Source organism: Larus michahellis, chromosome 3 (genome assembly GCF_964199755.1).
Source record: "Larus michahellis chromosome 3, bLarMic1.1, whole genome shotgun sequence".
Lineage (NCBI taxonomy): Eukaryota > Metazoa > Chordata > Aves > Charadriiformes > Laridae > Larus > Larus michahellis.
Window position 1 is genome coordinate 108,757,847 of NC_133898.1, and position 21,932 is coordinate 108,779,778.

The 21,932-nt window shown below is 43.8% G+C and overlaps 1 protein-coding gene across 2 annotated transcripts; it reads right to left on the bottom strand.

Moving 5' to 3' along the window:
- Positions 1-132: 132 nt before the first annotated feature.
- Positions 133-21,733, bottom strand: KBTBD11 (kelch repeat and BTB domain containing 11). 2 transcript variants are annotated; one of them, XM_074581657.1, is made up of 3 exons: positions 21,415-21,733; positions 8,188-8,319; positions 133-7,755 (listed from the first exon to the last, which is right to left on the bottom strand). In XM_074581657.1, the coding sequence occupies exon 3, from the start codon at positions 7,678-7,680 to the stop codon at positions 5,908-5,910; it is 1,773 nt and encodes a 590-aa protein (XP_074437758.1). In that variant the 5' UTR covers positions 7,681-7,755; positions 8,188-8,319; positions 21,415-21,733; the 3' UTR covers positions 133-5,907. The 2 variants fall into 2 exon arrangements, with proteins under 2 accessions (XP_074437758.1, XP_074437759.1); XM_074581658.1 differs by lacking the exon at positions 21,415-21,733 and adding an exon at positions 20,805-20,828.
- Positions 21,734-21,932: the final 199 nt, after the last annotated feature.

Here is a 21,932-nt window from a genome sequence, read left to right on the forward strand (position 1 = left end):
CTTAGCCTAACATTTCCTAAACATTTTACCTTTGTGATAATCCATATAATTTTGTCTTTGCTTTATGATATGAACAAATATAACACTGTTTACTGATTGGAGGGATGACAAAAAACACCGATTACCCAGAAATCCCTAAAGGGGAGCATAAGCTTTTTTGTATGTATTTATTTCATTACAGCATAAGTTGGAGTACATAAAAAGCTTTACCTATATATACTTCAAAAATGAAACTGTTAATACATCAGTTACACATATAATTCACCTGAATTGCAAACAGTGTCTAAAGCATTTGCATTAGTTAATCTGTTGTAGTGGCAGCATGGACATTGTTATTTCATGATTTCACAAACTTGCCCAACGTTTATCCACTAAGACCTCAAAGCAAAGCACAAGCGTCCTGCAAAAAGTAGCTTATTAAACACTACGGTTGTTTGAGATGTATTGCAGGTGCAAAATGACAAGACTAACAACATAACTGGTAAAATCTCGGGCTGTTTAAGAAATATTCAAAAAAAATTGTCCTGTAGCCATCACTGTCTCAAGTACCAATTCCGGTTTCCCTTCCCTGCTACTTGTTTGTTTCAACTGGATAGAAAGTAGGTATTTTTGACTCCTAATTCTCTTCTCTCCTATCCCTCTGCCCCAGACTCCTATTTCTTCCCATTGAGTAATTTATGAAAGTTAGAGCGCCTCCAAAACAGCCTGCTGACCCCTAATAGTGATGGGTTCATTCCAGCAGCTCTTACTAGAGCATTTGGTGGGACAAAACAAATGAAAAGGGGGTGATTATTGAGTGCACAATTTTACCGAGCTTTCGTGTCAATCTCTCCTTTTAGTAGCAGTAATGTGAAAATAAGAATAGGTCCAGTAATCTACTAAATGTGCGGAACTATTACAAACTTGCGTTAAATTATCTCAGAGTAGGAGTTGAGGCAGTAAATATACTTAAAAAAACCCATACTTTGCTACAATAGTAGTCGGGCTCATACTGGTAATAGCTACACAGAGATGGTCTGTTAAATCCAGTGCGAATCTGGTGCATAGAATAATGGCAGATAGAAAAAAAAGAAATTAATTAAATGCTTGTTACTACAACTGCTCAGTGGTACCACCATTTCCCCTTCTTGTGCTTTCTTAAGTTTCCCAGGAGCAACGCCACTGGAAAGAAAAAGCCCAAAGATACAATTCTGCCTAATTCTTCTGGGTTCATTCAAGTACAAAGCACTACACGTCAGTCCAGACACAAAGAAAATCACGCCCGCACCACTGTTAAGCTTTGGGATAATGAAGGGTAAGACATCTACGGAGCGGACAATGGAATGGATACCATAGAGCAGGAAAAGCAGGAATAGGCCACTCATGAATAGCGATAATCAGGATACAACACTCTGAGAGCCAATCAAACAGCACAGGAGAGTTACAGCTTTCATGTGAATAATTTATTCTTTTATCACTTTATATTTTACCAGGTACTTATTTACAAAGAATTTTTTTTGTGGACAGAATTTACATCAGCTACTGCACAATTTTATTCATTAATAGGGTATGATTAACATCCTTCCCATGTTGCTTAACAGTGTCTGTTTTGAACAAATAGGGTTACTCTTTTGCCAATTATTCCTTTGACTTAGTTTCCAAGTGTAAACAGAATTTGTACAAATGCCTTTGCTGCAATTAAGATTTCTTTTTATGGAACCAGTTAATAGATGGAAATAGTAAATCTCCATCTGTTACTAGCATTTGCTAAGAAGGCTTGTTTTTTTATTCAAGCAGGGATTTAGCTTTAGATGCAATGAAGGCTTCAGGCATTTCCACATTAGGCACTGCCATGCCTCTTTACCAAGGCATCACCCCTGAGAAGAATCCAAATTGCCTGCTTGGCCTCCCAGTACAGCGCCTGGAATCCCTCACCTCAGACTGGAAACCCAAAACACAGAGCCTGGCTCGAAAAGCTTTCCACAGAAGAAAACTTCCCCAATTGCACCAACTAAACGTGTCCTCGATTACCCATCCAGGATCTGGAGCCTGGAATCAACCCAGAACTCAGTGTGCAGGAGCCTATGTGTGCTTTTGGAGGATCTGCATGCGGTTCATCCCTGAAAAAAAGCTGTAGGAGGTGGTCCCAATCCTCTTCTAAATAGCCATCTGGATTTGAGAACACACACACATGAACTGGGAGGCCCGAGTTTGGTCCTTACTCAGTTTAAGGGAATTCAAGCCTACGTCCTCCATCAGATGACCCTGAAAACAGGAGTACTCTAGGGAGGAAGAAGCAGAAAAATTATCTCCTGCATGTCCTATTAAAAGTGGGAGAAAGGGACTGTGAGATTCATGGAGAAGACAGCCAGCAGAGAGAACCATATCTCTCAAGCTAGCCTCAGACCACTCAGTGAGGATGAGGGCTTGATTTCACCTACCTGGATCGTTTCTGAGATTTTCAGCCAATTAATGTATAATAGAAAAAGCATAAATATTTAGAGATCTGGGATTAGCTCCAAGAGGTCCTTCAGTCCATTGCCAATCAGGCAGTGGGAGATGTGGATCGAATCCTTGCAGGCTAAGAAAGTGAACACATATCTCCATGCTCCCATGCAAATTCAGTAGCCTTCAAGGTACTAGATAAAATAGGTCTGTTTTAAAAGCAAAACATATGCAAACAAAACTTGAGGGTGGCCTGGCCCTTTAGTTTGTACCATAAAACCACCTTACGCCAGAGGCTTCTGGGTATCACATCATGTCGTTTCAAAGGAGTTGAGGCAGTAGCTAGGCAGGTGCCCAACTGCTCAGAGGTGAGCAGCTCTGAATGGGTGGAGGGGAACTGCTCGGCACCTCCGCATGCCAAGGGACAGCGGGCGCTCAGTTTAAGCAAAACTGGAGAGTTCCGAGATGCCAATTTTGATATTTAAGTGCCTGAAGTCTACCTAAATTCTGGTTTTAATACCCAGGTTTGTTGGGTTGTTTTTTTGGGTTTTTTTGATACACTGAAGATATAACTGGGGGAAAAAAACAACCCTCAGCAAATGTGCCTCAGGCTTACCAGGGAGGAAACAGAGGCCACAGAGTAGGAAATCTGGCTAGAAAGCCTCTGCTGTCAGTCATCAGGCTGCGATTATGCAAAGAGTGTACAAAGGAAACAGGTTTGACAGACAGCTACTAATGAAGACCAGACTCTGCCCTCACTTAGACTATGTAAACACTGAAAGCGGGTAAGCACTTGATTCAACCTTTTTTAACAATAGGAGCTAGAAAATACAAACTACTGCAGGTTTGTAGAATGCTCATTACAGTAAAGATTATTTCCAAATGTATTTCCTCATGGTGTAGAGCAACAAATATTGGGAGAAAGGATATGTTTCATTCTTTCCCAAAAGCCTGTGGCATATTTTCGCAGCTTAAATCATGGAGACTTCCCAAAACTCATTTAGAAGCATTTTCATGCATTAGCAGGAATGAAAATGCTTAATTACTGCTTAATTAATAGGAATGCAAAAGCTGGCTTGATTCCTCACTATGCTGTAGTATAAGAACTACACTACATAATACTTTGAACTACAAAATCATATTGTATTGCAAAATAAAACAGACATTTCTTTGTGTGTTCCTGTTGATTCTACTAATTCAAAATCTCGCCTAGCGCTTATGTCTTTAGTTTTACAGCTTGAAATACTTTCTACAGTTAACATTAAAACGATGCTGAAGGCAAACATGTAATTTTTCTTTCCTGCACAAGCTACAACAGTATAATTTAATTTAGAGTCAACATTTCCAAGGATTCTTGTCTGAGAATTAAGTCCATCATTCAGTGAAAAAAAACAATTTCTTTGTGAATCACTAACGAATATGCCACCTGTGGTATTAAATTCCACTACACCAAACTCTACTGAGGCTAAGATAAGCATTGCACTCTGCAGGCCTTCATCTCCTACCTGGCTGATATTTTAATTAGCTCACTAGGGAATAGGCTTGCTTGGCTAAGAACTTTTAGGACTGGATCACTGTTTTCTACAGGATGGCTAACCAGATCAGCTGCATTAAAACCCTGTGCAAGACAGATGGAGAAAAGGAAAAATAAAAAACATGAAAGTGAAGGAAAGAAGTATCTATAAACTTCACTATTCTCTTTTGTGAAGATGGTGTCTCTTAGGACAGAGCCTGCTGCCTTCCTTTGGAACTATCAATAACGTATAACAGTGCTAATGTCCTGTTTAACAGAAACATCTAAATAAAACATAAAAAGATCTGCTTTCTTTGATGTAAGGTCCCCATGTCTTTCTAAAATATGAATCTATACTAGAGCTTTGAGTATAAACAAATCCCTTACACAGTCCATGCCAGTTCCAGGCTGAGTCACCAATAGCAAAAACACTGGTTCTTTTTTTTTTTTTTTGAGAAAAGGTTTCTCAGTGATTTACCATAAAGCTAAAACATTTGCCTTGCCTACTGATATTTTTTATATAAAATGTATAAAATAAATGCATGTGCCCTTTTCAATATAGTCTGTCTGCGTAGATGGTTTACACTTTTCCAGTTCTGAGTAACGTGACAAAAAGTATGCTCCAACTTCCCACAGGCGGGAAGAAGCTTTGTAGGGTTTTGTCTCGTTAGGATGCTGCTCCACAACCAGTGCTCTTGGGCAGTTCAGAATTCCAATGACAGCGTATGCCATCAGCACATATTGCAATTAACAAGGACTTATTGATTACAGCAATCGTTAGATTGAAATAAATAAAGCAGTCTCTCAATCAAAAGACAGGGAAATAACATCATGCTAGTGCACAATACAATCAACATGTGTAGCTCATTCCTATTTTCCATGTCCTCCTTTGATGGTCTTGCACTAAGTTGGAAAAGCCTCTTGCCACAGGATACTGAACATACAGTGAAACGTTTAAGCTGTCTGCAGTCAGTTTCAAGGAATTTACATTTGGTTTAGGTTAATTTTCCTTGACCTGCAGTTAATTAAAGAGCAGCTGAAGTACAAAATATTTCCCCCAACTCTAGCGGCATACATGGTCATGTCAATCGGTTGCAGTTTGAACAGCTTCAGTTCGTTTTTGTTATAATTTAAAATCTCTGATAAAAAAGGTAATAAAGTGATGTCTTTTTATACAGAAATCATTGCCTTTTTCAGATAAAGAACATAACAACATTTCATATCTGCTATAACATGCCACATTTTAAAAAGGTAACTTGCCTTTTTTTTGTTTTGTATTCCAAATACGAACATGTGGCACACATTTGTGTTGCTTAAAACTTAAAGTCTGGTATCTGTTAAATCATTCATTGTAGTTGAAATTCCTGGGACCACACAGTGCCATGCCTTCCTTAAACTATCTATTGCACCAGAAATGAAAGGCTGTGATGGAGATGTTCCTCCTATACTTTTCTAACACAGGAAATAGTTGGTTTAACATAAAAACAAATGTAGCTAAACTACATTGCCAGCAGTATTTATCCCTCCGCATCATCACAGAGAGAAAGAAAACAAATGGCAGAAAAGGCTCCAGCCCAGATTGTGACTACGTGTAAACACGCGACCAACACTTAACAGTAACGTCCCATTACGACACTGTTGTCAGGAATTTTTTAAAATTCAGGTGTAAAAAAAGTTTTTCTCATACCAGGAATTGGCACAAACATAATCCAGAGATTATCCTTTATAGCAGCTTTTCCTTTCATGTGCTTGCCTTTTCACACAAAGCCCAGCAAACACCAGAAGAATTACAACTGAGTTACAACCAAGTGGCTCCAGCTCAACATCTTGGGAGCGGAGAGGAGGAAAAGGGGAGCCCCTTCTTTCTGCAGACACGCCAGAGAGGCTCCCCTCTGTAGGGGGGAGTTTGTGGGTCCCCCCCAGCTGCAATCCAGCTCCCCATTCAGGAAGCCAGAGCCAGGCTGGCCACCTCACAGCGGGAGGGAGCTCTCCTGGTCCCCCGCTTTGTCCAGCCTCTCAGGCAGGGTGAGCACGAAGGGTAGGAGCACACCCCTGGCATCCAAGGGAGCTTTAAGAAGCTCCCTGTCAAAGCTGCCCTTGAGCCCGCCATCCGCTTCCACCTCACCATCCTGGGCTAGGCTGAAGCGGAGGGTGCCGGTCCGGTTGACACAGTAGATGGTGTTGCCCAAGGGGGCACAGCGGAAGGGCTGGATGGGGCCACCACTGGGGCGCAGGCTTGCACACTGGCTCCAGCGCTTGGCCACCGTGTTGTACCGGAAAACTTCGACACCACCACCAGTCCCGCCGCCTGGGCCCTGCTCCCCACCACGGCCACTGCTCACATCAAAGCGGTAGATGAAGCTCTTGAAGGCCACCATGTCAGCAGAGCGCCGGCGGCTGCTGTTGTAAGGGCACTCCTGCCACTCGTCACGTTTGGGGTCATACTTGAGCAGGCGGTAGAAGAGGGACCCCCCTGACACATAGATCTCCCCGTTGCAGGTGGTGGCCTCATGAGCCACAGCAAAGGCGCCCTTGGGCAGGGGTGCCACAGGGCTCCAGCGGTCGGCTCGTGGGTCATACCTCTCCACAGTGAAGAGGCACTCACCCCCCACGGCATAGAGGTAACCGTCCAGGGCCAGCAGCTTGAGCTGCGAGCGGGGCTGAGCCAGTGGCCGCACCTGGCTCCAGGTGTCGGTGAGGGGATTGTAGCAGAAGACCTTGTCGGAGAGGCGTGCCCGGGGCTCACTGCCCGCTGTCCCCGCTGCGATGCCCCCTGCCAGGAAGAGATAGTTGTGGAGGACACACATGGCGCAGCCCTTGGCGTTGGCCTCCTCAGGCAGGCGTGTCAGCACCCTCCACTCGCCGCTGGACTCCTGGTAGCAGTGGATGAGGGAGCCACTTTCCTCCAGCGACACCACAGAGGAGGGGCTCTGCGGCCGGCTGCTCTCGCGGCTCTGTGGCCGGCTGCCGCCACCCGGCCGCTCAAAGGCATCGCTGACCTCAGCCACCAGCAAGCAAGGCCGTCCAGCCTCCATGCGCCGCTGCAGGATGAGGTCCCGCTCAGTGCCACTGAGGCGGCCATAGACACCGGGCTCCCGCAGCACCTCCAGGTAGTGGTCACTCATGAAGCGGTAGGCAGCCTCCCGCAGCTCTGCCAGCCGCTGCTTCTTGGCCAGGCAGAGGAGCTGGTAGCAGTTGTCAAGGCGGAGCTGGGCACGCATGGCCTCTGCGGCACAGTGCAGGGCACAAGGCATCTGGAGGACACGGGCACCACTCACCACTTCAGCCAAATTGTCGTGCCGCACCTCGCCCATGCGGGCCGTGTACACGTAGTCGATGAGGAGCCGCAGGGCCCCGTAGCTCACCCCTTTCACCCGCAGGACGTCCCGAGAGGCGCGGGCACGAAAGTAGTCACTCTTGGCCGCCAGCACCGACTTGTGCGCACGGATGCGACGCCCCGACACCTCGATCACCAGGTCGGGCTCCTCCGCCGGCCGCTCCCGCGTCCCCACCGCCTCCTCTCCCTCCTCCTCCTCCGGCTGGCAGGCGGCGTTGTTGATCTCCCACTGGCTCTCCACCACTCGTCCGCCGCCGGCGGGCGGCTGCGGCTCAGCGGCGCTGGCGCTGAAGCAGAGGGAGGAGCTGAAGCCGCAGGGGGCGGCCGGGGTGGGCGGTGGAGGCGGCGGCGGGGCGCCGGGACCGGCCCCGCTCTCCTCCTCCTCCGCCGTGCCGCTGCCCTCCATGGAGCCGCGCTAGCTGGGCCTGCGCCGCGCCGTGCCCCTGCGGGGGGCTCCCGGCCGCAGCCGAAGGGCCATCACCTGCGGGGGAGAGCGGAGAGCGCTCAGCTTCCACCGCCGAGACACCAGCTCCCCCCGCCCGGCTTCTCGTCCCCCACCGCCCTTCTGCTGCTTAATATTGTCAGCCGCCGGGCGGTCCCTGGTGTCCGCGGATAAACCCCTGCTTTTCCCTTCCCGGGAGGATCCATCCCGCGGCTCTGCCGCCTCCCGCAGCCCCGGGGGTGACTGCACTAGCTTAGCTCCCCCTAAAATCTGACCTCTTTCTGGGGGGGAGGTGTCGCCCCGGTGTGCAGCTCAACGGCCTGAAAAGCAGTTCTCGTTTTCCTGCTGCTACGCACAAATTTTAAGCAGTTTGCACGCGCAGCATCCTTTCATGGCAACTGGTCCCTACACTGTGCTGGGCAGTGAGGGCAAACGTCCTTTAAACTAAGATATTTATCATAATTTATTCACCTTATACAACTATTTCAGAGGAAGGTCGTGGCTGCAATCTATTCTGGAAGGAGATTCCACACTAGCCAAGTTTTCCTTTACGTGACCTTCGTGAAAGTTTCTTCATATCACCACTCCTCATGTGCATTCCCCCTGTTTAAAAGAAAGTATAAAAAATTGACCAGTTTTAAAAGGGATAAATTCTCACTTCACTCAGCAGTTTGGGACTCTTTCTTTGAGTTATATTTCCTTTAATAGGATATCTATAGTATTCTAAAGTGACCAGAAGCATGCTAATAGCTTCCAATTGTTTACAAAACACATCAAAGGAAATTTTTTTTTGTTGTTACGACAAAAGCAATCTGACGTGTATGTAACAGCACATGTAGCTGTAATGTGTTAGTGAGATGCAAGTCAGACTTCATAAGGACTGGTTCATGTCTGAAAGATTTATGGCTTCTGTTAATAAAAAGTAGAAGCGAGCAAAAAAATCACAATAGATAATTAGAACATGAAGTTTCTTCTGGGAAAATGGCAGGCCACAGGGCACAGCTGTAAGTAGGTTAGTCCCCGTCAGCACAATCACCACCCAGTTGCATCTTCATTTCACAAATGTAGTTTTTAGAATTTAACAAAGTGCTGTTTGTTTGCCTCATGTTTGTTTATGAACTTCCCAGGCTTGGTTTAAGTTTTGATGAATGATGCATGAAAATTGTCCAAATGTCCTTAATTTCATTTAATAAGTATCTGCAGCTCTGATTCTATTTTTAAGGAGGTTATTAATTTCCATTGAAATCCCCGTTGGCAGGTTTTTCACAGTCCTCAAGGAACACTCATTTCTATGTAAAATATGCCTTGTGACTTCCTTTCAGCAGAGATTATTTATTTACCCTATTAAATTAATATTAGGAAAATCTAACTTTTTAATTTTTTTTAGTGAAAGCATAATTGGTAGGTGACATTGTCTGGAAACTCCTGACACAGACATGAAACCTAGAAGCCCATACTTGCGCAAGCAAACTTCACTTAAATGATAGTATCAGTCTTGTCTTACGGGTTTTTATTTTGAGCACTTGCCCTGTGAAGGACTTTCTACTACATTTGATCACATTCAGTTAGACAATAAATCAATACTGAGGTTTGATTTCTGGATAGTTGAGCCTTTGAGACCATAACAAGGTTTCAACAGCATTTGAAAACTCTTTACTAGAATGAGTAAATTTCACAAACTTTGTATTTCTCATCTGGGTGTTTAAAAATCTGGCACTTAGGAACTTTCTGCGACATTTTATGAACTTTGGATAGCCTTAGTGGCAAATTTCCTGAGGTCCAGACCCAAACTCGGTAGGTTAGGTTTTACTGACTTTTCTGCAGCTTTAACTAGAGAAGGAGCAATGCAGTGATCTGTCTGTACACTTGGTGTGTCTGTAGAAGATATATTGATTAATTAATAATTTAAACTGGTCAGCATCCCTATCGATGTGATTTTGTTTTTCAGTGCGTCTTCACAGTACTGAATTCACTATGTTACCATTTTTTATTCTGATTTATTATGCTGTAGACATTGAGATTAATCTACTTTCTGCTCCAGGCCTTCCAGAGCCCTGATGATCAGCCTTATTTGAGAGCAGCTACTGTAACTGACACTGGCAAAATGACAAAGGTCAAATGGAGATGGTTAGAAAAACACCTAGAATGTCGAGCTCTGATGTACTGTTATATTAAGAAAATTGCTTCCAGTATATAATTTGTAACATAAGTAAGTAATTGAAACATTTTGTGTCTCCTCTGCTCTTTCTTGGGCTGAGTGCCCTGATATTCAACCCTTATCTTGCTACAGTTCTGGATAGCTTGACGTCCTCAATCGTGAGCATTCAAAGGGTGCTAATATACTTTCCCCCGTTGCTCTAAATATTACGATCTTTCCTGGATGCAGACACACCACACTTCTGAAACCAATTCTACTTATGTTCCCTCTCTACAAGAAGGAATGAGTAGATTCAGATAGTCTGAAGCTCTCCATCTACTGCTTGGTTTTGCAAGTGAAACTATAAAGGAAGAATGAAAGAGTATGCTACCAAAAATAAAAAGTGTGGGTGTCTAAATGTGAGAAGTCAGAAACAGTCACTGTAATACCAATAATATCTCCATATGGTAAATGGATTTCCTGCATCATGTCTCGAAGGAAAATCACCAATTAGAATATTCAAAGTCGTTAAAAACAGCATCCAGAAAAAGTGATCTTTTCAACTTTCTTGGCTAATGAAACTAAAAAGGGTGAGAGCCTCCTCAAGCACAGTAATCATACCTTTCCCCATATTCAGATATCTGCTTGGCTTAGAAGTTTCACTTGACACTGAGATGATGTTGAGAAAGAAGCTGCCACCCACCATAGTCCTAACAAACACCTGTGTTAACGTCCTCATGAGGAATCACGAGGAGGAAGAAGGACTTGCTAGCAGCAGAATTCTGAAGAATATTGTTTTCTGGTATATTTATAGCTATCTACCAAAAATATGTTGAAATTTCACGCATGAGCATGAGGAGGATTTGAATCAAAGTATCACATGCAATTTAGGCAACAAGGGACTCTACAGGGAAGCCAAAGACTTAGAAAAGCTAAAAGAGACTTTGGGGAACTTTGTCAATTGACAGAGCAATGACTGCTCCAGCAATCTCAGTGTCTGAAAACAAAGTATAAGGATTGCACAAAGATGAAGCTGAAAAAACAATTCAGAGGAGTTGTGGAACCTTCCCATTATTGAGCAACATGACCGATCTGAGTTAAAAGGTCATGGATTTAGTACAAAAGAGGAAGAAGCTGAAAGGGGCTGATGGAAATAAAATACTGAACTCGTTCTTCATTTTTTTCTTATTTAGGGTGATAAAAGAGTTGTATTGCTGTTCTGGCAACACAGAACATTCAAAAATTACAGAATCGCAAAAGATACTTGATAGCTGTGCTGATTCAAAAGGATCTGAGCTCCTAACAATCTAATTTGGCTTAAAACAGACTTGGGTTTAGCACTTTTTCAAAGGTGGATAGGTACTGGAAAAGGAAGCAAGCCGTTTAGAGTACATGGCATCTGTGGACTGATGTCACCTTATATACTGGAGACTTTTAAATCAGAAGCTGAATTACTTGGACTAAAACTGTTTTCATTATCATGGGTTTGGTCTAGGGATGATGTAATGTTAATGGACAAGAGGAACTGCCAGCAAACATGAACTGTATTTACAGACTTGGCAATGACACACTTACAATATCCTGGCCGCATGCCCCCAACCTCAGATGCTGTGAGACATTGCTCAAGTAACAGCACAGATAAGAAGGCGTAGCTTTTTCTGACAGAGGAACTGTAATGAAGAGCTGCAGGTAAAGTTTCCTGGCACTGTATTCATTTGGCAGTTCTTGTGATAAAATCCAATTAAATGCTTGTTTTGCATTGTTCTCCCTCTATTTTTTTTTGTGCAGTGCCAATAACCTTTGACCGAAACCCTGTCCTCTATCAAGACCCAATTTCTCTGGGGAATATGCACATGTGGGAGGAATTGGGTTATTGCTTTCCAGTTCACAAATGGAAACTGCTCTGACTCAGTCCCAGGGTAAATAAAGGCAGTGCTTTCCCTATCATCCCTATCATAAGCAACTCTAATTTACATAAGTAGGCTATCCTCCCCAAGAGACACTACACCAGTTCAGAACTGACAGAATGCCATTCTGCTCCACCTTAGTCCAGGAAATGCTTTTGTAAAAACTTGTACTGCCAAATTTTACCCCAGTAGAGAATTCCCTCGGGATAGGGGCGTCATCTGATTGAGATGATTAAGGAGTCCAAAGAGGCAGGATCATCAAAAGATGGAAAACATTCCTTTTATTTAGTTTAAAAAGTAAAAGATGACTGTTAAAAGTAGAACTGGCCAGTGTGAAGACATCCAGCTCAGCCCAGAAGGCAAAACCTTTTGGAGGGCAGAGTCAAGTGTAGAGAGGTTTGCATATTTATAAAAATGATCTGTTACACTCCTGCTCATTGAGCTCAAAATTGGGGTTATAATGCAATCCTAGTGTCTTGCCCTGCCTACTGTATTTTGTAGCGTTGTACCCACACTCAAGTTGCCTATGCAGCTTTCTTGTGACCTCTCAAGGTGTTGCAATTTTCTCATAACATATAATGGAGGTATGAATGCTTTTATCTCATAACTGCAAAATTTTCATACAAACCATGAAGAAACATAAAAAAATTAAGAAATGTGAGCTTATGATGACAGACCACACAAGAAACATGGGCAGTAGTTCCTCATCAGAAACTCAGAGGAAGAAAAGGCTCTGTGTGCCTGGGCAGGGAGGAAAGAGAGAGGAAGTAAGTCATAATAAAAATATTATCAAAAGCCTGATTAAATTGATATTATAGCTAGCAAATCTAAACTAAAAATATACAAGTTCTAAACAGTTGTCATGACCAGAGAAAAGGTTTCCTAACAGTGATATCCATTGAGACAACCATTCTCTAAAAAGGAAACTATCTTGTTGAGCTCCTTCCAGTTTAGACTCTTCAGAAGTAGTTAGGGAGGAGCCATGTCTCTCAGGAGTTCTCACACCAAAAAGGAAATAACACTCCCACAAAAGCAAAATCTAGCAAAGGTTAAGTGCAAGTCATCTGCAACATCTCTTAGAAGAAAGAAAGTCTAACAGAAAAAGAACAGTCAGAAACAATGTTTTGAGTGATTACAACACCTTTGGGGAAAACTCCAGGGCTAATGGGATGTCTTCATCACTAATGCACTACAGATCAGGAGATAATGGCATACCAATACCATACTGAATATAACAAAACTTTTTTATGGAGAACTGCTGCTAGTTCTGGAAATGGCCTTGTAATTACAGTTCTAGATATAAGGTGAGAGCATGTGGTTACGTCTGTGATAAACTGAAGTTTGGCTACTTTCATCATATCTGGACACAGCTACATTAGATGAACAGCTGTAGATAACATACCAGCATAGTGCTACAGCTGAAAGGATGAATGCAGTCCTTGAATGTCTGTACTGGGAAATATGGAGTAACAGTAGGGAAAAGGTTACCTTTCATCTATAGCATTAGTAGGTTTGCAATGGAACATGATGGATGGACGGATAACACTTCACTGAGAGACTCACAGCAGCACTCTGCAACCAGATACGAGCTTACTCTGTCTCCACACAGTGTATGTCAGTCTCAAGCCAACTCCCATGCAAAAAGGTCCCTAGCTTAGGCACCACTTCACAGCCACACTTCCATGGTTTTGGAGAGAAGGTGGCTTGTGCTGGTAGCTTGGAGAACAGGTAGAGCAAGCCTTAGTCAGCCTGAGAAATGCAGTGCTGACACTTCTTCAGGGCTTGGTATGTTTGCTCTGTGACTTGATGACTGCACGTTAAGTGTAAGCACATGAAAATTCTGCATACTGATGGCTGCCTTAGGCTGGTGGAGAAAGCCCTAAACAAACCAAGGAGTGGAAGCATAAACAAAGCAAAATATTTACACTACTGGGTGGGGGGAAGACTACCACAGCATATTGGGGATACTGAAAGTTTACATGAATTGATGGGGAGAGTGAAGAATGGGCTCAAGGAAGGGAAATCTATTGAAGGTGACCAATTACATCCTAAACATTAGAACTGCGTCCAGCTTAGGAGGATCCTGAGTTGGAAAATGGTTAGAGTACTAATACTCAAAGATGAAGTAGTATCCCATGGGAAAATATGCATTTTTACCCTGCTACACGCCTCTTTCAATACTGGATTATGGTCCACGTGGGAGGCAGGATGCTGAACTAGCTGGACATTTGATCTGACATGGGAAGACCTTTATTCTGATGTGATGAAGGAGATCTGGAGTGTGTACATTGCTGGAAGGAACTTGGGAGTCCAGGGGGAATGAAATTTGACAGAAGCAGACTAGTTGATCTAGTGATTCTTTCTGACCTAAGTTCTGGAAATTACCATACACCAGGAATACTGACATCAAGCAAAGCATCAGCCTGTGATGATGAAAAGCCTCATCTGAGCGTTAGTGTGGTTAGCTGCTGTTGATTGCAGAAATACTTTTCAGCCAGCATTAAACTGTTGTAAACAAATAATTGCAAACGTGTTCAAAGTCTCCGAGAACACCGTGGCAATGTTGGTACTAATAAAGGAGGAGAATATCCACTGAGAAGCCAAGTCAAGCAAACCAGCAGATTTCTTCAGATAGATTTGTGAAAATAAAAGAAGAGTCAGGATTGGTTTGGTTTTGCATTCCAGAAAAGCATTTGATCCCCATGAATGTACTGCATTCTTGCAACACCCCTGCTATGCATTGCATTTAATACAGAAGATAGGCCAATATAATTGGAGGAAATAAAATTCCTTGTTTAAGATAAAACTCGATTTTGCTTTTAATATCATTATGAAAAGGACATACAGATTAAGGAACTCAAAGCACCAGAAATCTGCCAAAGTATGTCATCATTGTGCTTGAGAAAGACAGAATGTGAAAAGTAACAATAGACTTCAAAGGAAAGCCAACAGAGTCCCGTTCTTCTGAGACTTATGCCTAGGAAAAGAAAGTAAACGGAAAACTTCTAGAGGAGGGAATAATGAAACCACTTATTTTTCCAGACAAACTTGAAATCAGGTACTTAAGATAAAAAAGCCCCGCTTTTAAAGACAGAACAGGCTCACTGATTTCTTGACAAATTAAGTAAGCGATGCTTAAAAAGGCAGAGGTCCTTCAGATACATGGTGGATGGTACCCTTCTTATTTTTGGAGATCATATATTGTTTCTTTGCCCAGATACTTTTTCAAACTTAAGGTTTACAGTCATTCTAGCCACAGCTAAAAAGTACACTACATCCAGTTAGATTTACAAAATAGTTCCAGGTTTCTGCAGACATTATCTCTACACAGACTTTGAAGTGGATTCAAAGATGGAGAGACATGCTGCTGTGCTAAGCATGGCAAAGGCTGACTTTAAGGGCAGTTTTATCTGGCAGATGGCAGTGCAACAGACAGATAAGACCTAAGACAGCTATATCAGATAGCAAAAAAAGCCTCCAGAATGACAGCCCAATCTGAAAGAAGGATAAGAATTAGCTTGCCCAGACTTCTCTCTGCCATGGCAGAAGTGCTACTGGTAAAGTTTGCTGTTGGGCCTATAACTGTGAACTATTAGGTGACTCATGGGAGTCTGCCTTCTTTTATTTATTATTTCATGGAAACCAGGCCAAGGTGGAGAGACATGGGGCAGGCCTGAGGCCATATTCCTACACAGAATTGATCTGTGTGTGGGATGCACCTCCCAGTTCTCCTGCAAGGGCAGAGACGCATGTTGTGTGTCTGAGCTGTACAGTACTGCTGATCTACCTGTAACCAGCTCCTGGAATGGAATCTGGAACACATGGACAGGTTCTGTACCCATACACATCGTGTGGCTATAGTCAGATGCCAATTGATTCGGACTCTCAAAAACCAGCATATGAGAGCTACCAAGAGCTAGCTAGTAGAAAAATACCAGAGACCATGGTGATGAAGTGCTTAACTCGTGCGATCAGGACGTGTCTGGGTACCTCAGCCCAGAATCCTCTTAAAAGTAAATCTAAATTATTTTAAGCCCCATGGGAAACTTGCCGCTGCTTCTTCCTTCATCTGACAAGGTTAAGACCCCCAAATGTCAACAGAGTGCCCAAATCATCAAGCCCATGAGAGGGGGGTTACTGTCCTTCAGACTAAAGCTTATTACTTTTCACTGAAACAATAAAAAATGTTACTGAGGGAGAGAAAGAAGAATCCTGGGTTCTGTTCTCTGATGAGAGGGAACTTTCCGTACTTCATCCTATTGCCTTTGGTGTGGCAGGGCTCAGTTATATGCCTGGAGATCCAAGCCATCTCAGCTTGTGCTAGGACTGAAAAAGGCTTTTGCTGATCTCAAAGCAGAAACACATGCTAGAGTCATAGGTACTTCTGCGGCAAGACTTTACTATCAGAAATACTTGTAGGCTGTCAGCACGGATTTCAGCATGCAATGGGAATGTTTTTAGCAGCAACTGTGTAACTGAGGGCTTAACAAAATACGAGGATACTCCATGTGGTCATTGGAACTAAACAGGGGAAGAGGAGAAAATTGAGTGTAATGCATGCTATTGCATTACTAGAAGGTAACAGTTGCTGGCCAGTCAGAGACAGAAATAAAATAGGTTTCTATTAAAATAATCTTATTTCCATGGCCTGACACTTTCTGCATTGGATACATAACATTTTTTACTAATGTGAATTTCATATGCTGAGCCTGGGTGTTCAGACAAAGGCTTCCTGGCTGCACCAATTTCTCTGACAACACTCACCTTTTGCATTTATAATTTAGTGCAAACAATTCAATATCTCACACAATATTTTTTTTTCCATTTAACAGGGCAGATAGGATACAGTTAAGATGCCTGAATTCAAGAGACAGAAAAGACTGCCTGGTTATCTAATCTTATTACTGCAAGAACAGGCCAAAGAATTTTAGTCGTGTACCAAGCCAATAACTCCTGGCTGAATTAGGTCAAAGCATTGTTCTGCTCAAATCATTCGTCTCACATCTATACAGCTTCTCTGTTTTGGCCAACGACCTTCATGGAAAATCAGGTGTCAAATGGATCATCTTGGATACCTTGAAGAAATATACATGCCACTTTTCACTTTGGACTTCACTTTTTCATCTTCTACAGTTTGGTATCTGCTGACTTGGCAGCATTCTGTTTTCCCAAAGTGATCCATTATCTTTCTCAAGAGACGTACAGACTGGCAGCACAATTGTGTGCCTCAGGACTGTCCCATCTGCTTTTGGATTTCCTCACACGGAGGAGAAGTAAAGATTGTAGTATGGCTGACTAACCTGATTCAAACATGTCCTTTTCAAGTGCTACAGGATAAAAGCTTGTTAATGCATGCAGTGAAATTTGCATCATGTGTGACAGTCATGGTGCTATTCTTGCATTTGTTAGGTAGAAATCTGGGCAAAGCTGAACAGATCAGGACCTGGAGTAAGAACGAAGACATTCAGATCAGGATGTGAGGCAGAGAGGTGTTTATGGTTATGATTCGGGAGGTGTGAGAAGAAGCACAGATTCAGGTGTCCTGGTTTGTGGTTCTTGACCATTTTGAAATTTTGATATTTCACTTATAAGTCTAAAATTTGGTTGCTTCTGATGAGGGAGAGGTTTTAGATACACATGAACACCATCTCCTCAAAGCAGATATTGAGGCTTTTCAGCCACTGTACTCTGAAAAGATGCCTGATTTTGGGGGTACAATAGAAGTATCTATTTCCCCGTAAGGCTGCAAAAGGTCTTGGCAGGGATACTGTCCAGGCATTGGGCTAACAATCTAATAGAACCTTGTAACTCTGTTGCCCATCATAACAGCCTTCTGGTCTTCTGCTACAGAGAATGAGTGATATATGCTTCATTCTGACCAACCAGATGCAGCACCAGTGAATTTTATCATATGAATGCAACACGAACATTCTTTGCCCGTCTCCTGTGTAAAACTTCTTGGGACACATGGCACTAACTCCAAAGCTCACAAAGCAATACACTCAAATGACATTTACTTTACTGTTTCTGCATCTGCTGTAAAAACAAATTCCTTCAGGACTCTATTATCAGTTGTTATTAAACAAGAAATACGTTGTCTGTGTACTGCCCACTTCCACGGCTTTGGATGTGCTAGTAGCCTGCAGTTAGAAACTTCCACCTAAGTTTCACAGAGCTTTTTAATAACGCCAGAGTCTGACATCACTTTAAATCCTATCCCTTTTGTAATCAAGGGAAAATTTCCATTAACTTCATGAGCATCTGGATTTCCTACACTGAACATACAAATGTGTACAGTAGCTGTTTTTGAACTGAGGCAACATGGGGAGTTGCAGTAAAGAAGAGATGAAAGAAAGCTACAGGATAAGAGAAGAGCTCTCCCATGAAGAGATTTGTCTTTGACTGACGGAATCAGAACGTTTGTTGTTCGCATGCCATTCCTGTAGCAAAGGGTTGGCTTTTGGTTCTTACTGTCTAACACTTTAAAATATGGGTTGCAGGAATAATAGTTTATCTCCAGAGCTTAGGGCCTGTTCTTCCAATCTACTTACAAGAGAGGGAAAGAGGAAAGCAGAACTGCTTCCAAAAAAAAAAAAAAAAGTAATAAAAATTATTGCAGATCTCTGACACGTTGACAGTCTGAAATGATTCAGAAGTCCAGGAGCCTTCCAGCAGTTAGAAATCCACATGCAAAGCTTACTCTGCTCCTTAAATACTCCTGGATGAATCAGTGTCCAGAAAAACAACAAACAGCTTGTGCTAATCTGTGAATGTGTACATGTAAAATAACTTCAATACTATTAATTAATGCAAATCATGTTGTGACAGACAACATAACAGCATGGAAGCTGCTTGTGCAACTTATGTGGATTTGTATGGAAAGGTTGCAGTTTCTGGCGTGTTTCAGAGTGAATTAAAGAAGGCTGTCAACCCATCTGTTTTAGCCAGAGGCATAGCAATGGCAGCTCAAGAAATATCGCACCTGAAAAAGGTTTATGTGACACATCTTTTTTCTCCCTCTGACACACAGTGCAAAATCTGTAGAACTACTGGATTTTTTTTCCAGCTTGTTTTGCATTAAATAAACTGACTTAACCGATCATGAATTCCTGCCATCCTCACTGATGAGGTATAAGAAACTGGAAAGTACCAAATGTGCAGTGCAGAACAAAAGACCTGGCCAACTCTTTTTTGCATTAACACTCAATCACCCATGTACAATACTGACCCAGCCTTGTAATTGTTTCAAAGCCAAAATTGCTGATTAGCTTCCAAGGAGCTTTTTAGGATGAGGACAGAGAAAAGGCTACAGAATTGTCAACACTGTCTAAGGAAAACACAGCACGTATGGTGCCGACCCTGCAGAGACTTACATGCAGATTTATATGCTCTGTGTCTAATGCCAACATCTACATACGTAAACTGAGTGTTTGCTTAATTAACAGCAGAGGAAGGCAAAATCTCTATCCATTCACCGTATTGTCACGTGGTTACAAGTGCTGGCACAAGAAAGTGGCCAGGAAGGTATGGCCTGGGCTAGGGAAGGAGCAGGGTCCCTTCCCGCTCAGTGACAGCTCAGTCATAGATCAGGTTAAACTGGTTGTCAAACCCTGAACTGCTATAAAGTAATTCTTCTTCAATGAAAGGAACTAATCACGCCTGTTCTCTTACAAAACAACACTGAGACCAAAAATGAAGCAGAAAGAACAGATGATAATAATACCATTGAAAAGTAAGAGAGCAGATATTAAAAATGTCATGTCCCAAGAAGGCCAATGAGATCAAACACAATGAAAATGAGCTCATTTTTTAAATGGGTAATTCCAAGCTTTTCAGCTTCTGTTCACAGGAAAGAAACAGCCTCCTAACTGCAATGCTGCAGAATCTCAGTAGGGATAAACAGCAAAACCCCTGCAAAACCCATACAAGATCTCACAAGGCAAAAAAGAAAAAAAAAAAAAAAAGGGTTTAATTCTACTTTAAAAGAAATTGCAGGACTTCCTTTCATGTTTTATTATACATTTCTTTAGCAGCCAGCTGCCCCTAATATCCTCTTGCAACAGAATACTACAGGATGCCGAAACGCCTAGCAGTAGGATCTGGATCCAGTCATCTAACCACATCACTGTCTCTACAGTAACCTAGGCCAGCCCTAAATACTATAATCCTGCTTTACTACAGTAAAGCCAGTTAATGGCTTTCATTGAATGTTCCTGCCAAATAGTGGTGCTCTAATATTTATTGACATTTCAAATCTGTCCATCTATTTGGACTACGTGTTACACTGAAAAGTGATGCAAGCAAAACATTTGTAGAAGAAAGGAAGCTATTGAGGATTTCAGTCTTTTCATATTGTCGAGGTGAGGTGCAGTCCTGCAAACTCCAGCTTCTAAGAGTGTCACCATTGACTTCAGTGACACTACTGCCAGGAGTGAGTCCCTGAGGAATGTGGGGGGACCTGGGGCAGGAACGGACCAGCCCTCAGCTCTATGGCAGGATCTCATCAGACAGTGCCAGGAGCACTGGATGACCAGAGAATCCCATTGGCATGCACTGGAAGAATTAAAGAGTGAATAAATGCTGGGTGATGGGCCTTGGGAAGAGGAGAATGCAGAACAGGAAGGATGGGCCAAAGAGTTAAACCTGGGAGCAAATATTGCTGTGTCAATACTAGCGACAATTTAATTCTTTTCCATAAACATCCCATTTAATGCCTTTTTGGGAGACAGATGGTTAAGTCTCTGAAAAACAGAGGAGCTCTTTAGCTTCTCAGATCTTATAAAAGGATTGTTCTATTTTATTGCTATTCTATTTTTTATTGCCCTACTTTTTTCTAGCTTTTTGTTCTAGTTCACTGTTGTTCAATTTAGTTGCTGTGGAAGAGCTTTACAGAATATTATTTCTATGGGGGTTTTATTTTTCCTTGATGGGTAAAAAAAAAAAAGTTGTAGGATTTAATACTATCATTTTCTGCGCTGCGTGTGAGTCCGGGTTCGGGAGCCGGCTTTTTGTTGCTTTATAAAAGAGCAGACATAAAAGCCTACCGGCTTCGGACCATTGAAATCCAGTAGGACTTTTCTTCAGGCATCTTCCACCCTGCAAAATCGTGCACGCCGGTGAGCACCCAGGGCTTGCTTTTAGTAGGATGGGGAAGCACGCCATGAAGAATTTATAGCGGGAAGCAATCTGCCGCCGTTCCACATCCCTAAACGCTAGCGTAAAAGAGTCATTTAGATTTTTTTTTTTAATAGGTCAGCAGGATTAAAAAGAATAATAATAATAGTACGCAGGCACCAGGTTTGGCTCCTCTGCGACATACGGAGAAGGGAGATGGGGATGTGCCCGGCCTCCCTCCTGCCTCAGGGAAGGTTGGATTAAGGGGGACTGAGGGAAGAGGAAAATACGATTAAAACCTGACGGTCCCCCAAATCTCCCACACACACACACACGGCTACCGTGGCTCCGCGTCGCGTTTTTTACCTCAGTTATCGGCAGATACCGGCACCAACCCCCACGCAGGCTCCGCGGCGGCGGGCCGGGAGGGGGGTCGGGCGAGTCCCGGGGCCGGGGCAGCCCCGGCCCCGGGACTCGCCCGACCCCCCTCCCGGCCCGCCGCCGCGCTGCCTCCCTGCTCCCCTCCTGACAAGGGCTTACCTTTCGGCGACGGCCGCTCTGGGGAAGCTTCCTCCGCCCCACCTCCCTGCCGGAGCAGGAGCCGGCGGAGGCGGGGAAGGGAGAAGCCGGGAAGGAGAAGCGGAGAGCGACGGGGCGATGCCAGGCGACGCAAATGGCTGAAGCGCAGGGGCCGGGCTGGCGGAGGGGGCCGGGCGGTCGCTGTGTGGAAGGGGCGTTCAGCCCCTTTGTTCGCCTGACAGACAGACAGGGAGGGGAGGGGAGGAGGGGGTGCAGACCTGTTGCAGGGGCAGCCGCTGAGGCGGGAAGCGGCGACGCCGCTGCGGAGGCCGGCTGCCCGCCCTCCCCCGTTGGAAGGAGGCGGTGGATCGGATCGGCCCCACCTGCCCGCCCTGAGGAGAAACTCCCTCCTGGCAGGGCCGGGCGGGGAAACGGCGGGTCCTCACCTCCGAGCTGGGTGTGGGGGGAACCGTCCCTGAGGTAACCGGGGCGGCCGCACCGCCCTGAGGCAGGACCGGTGGGAGTTCGCTGAAGCGGCC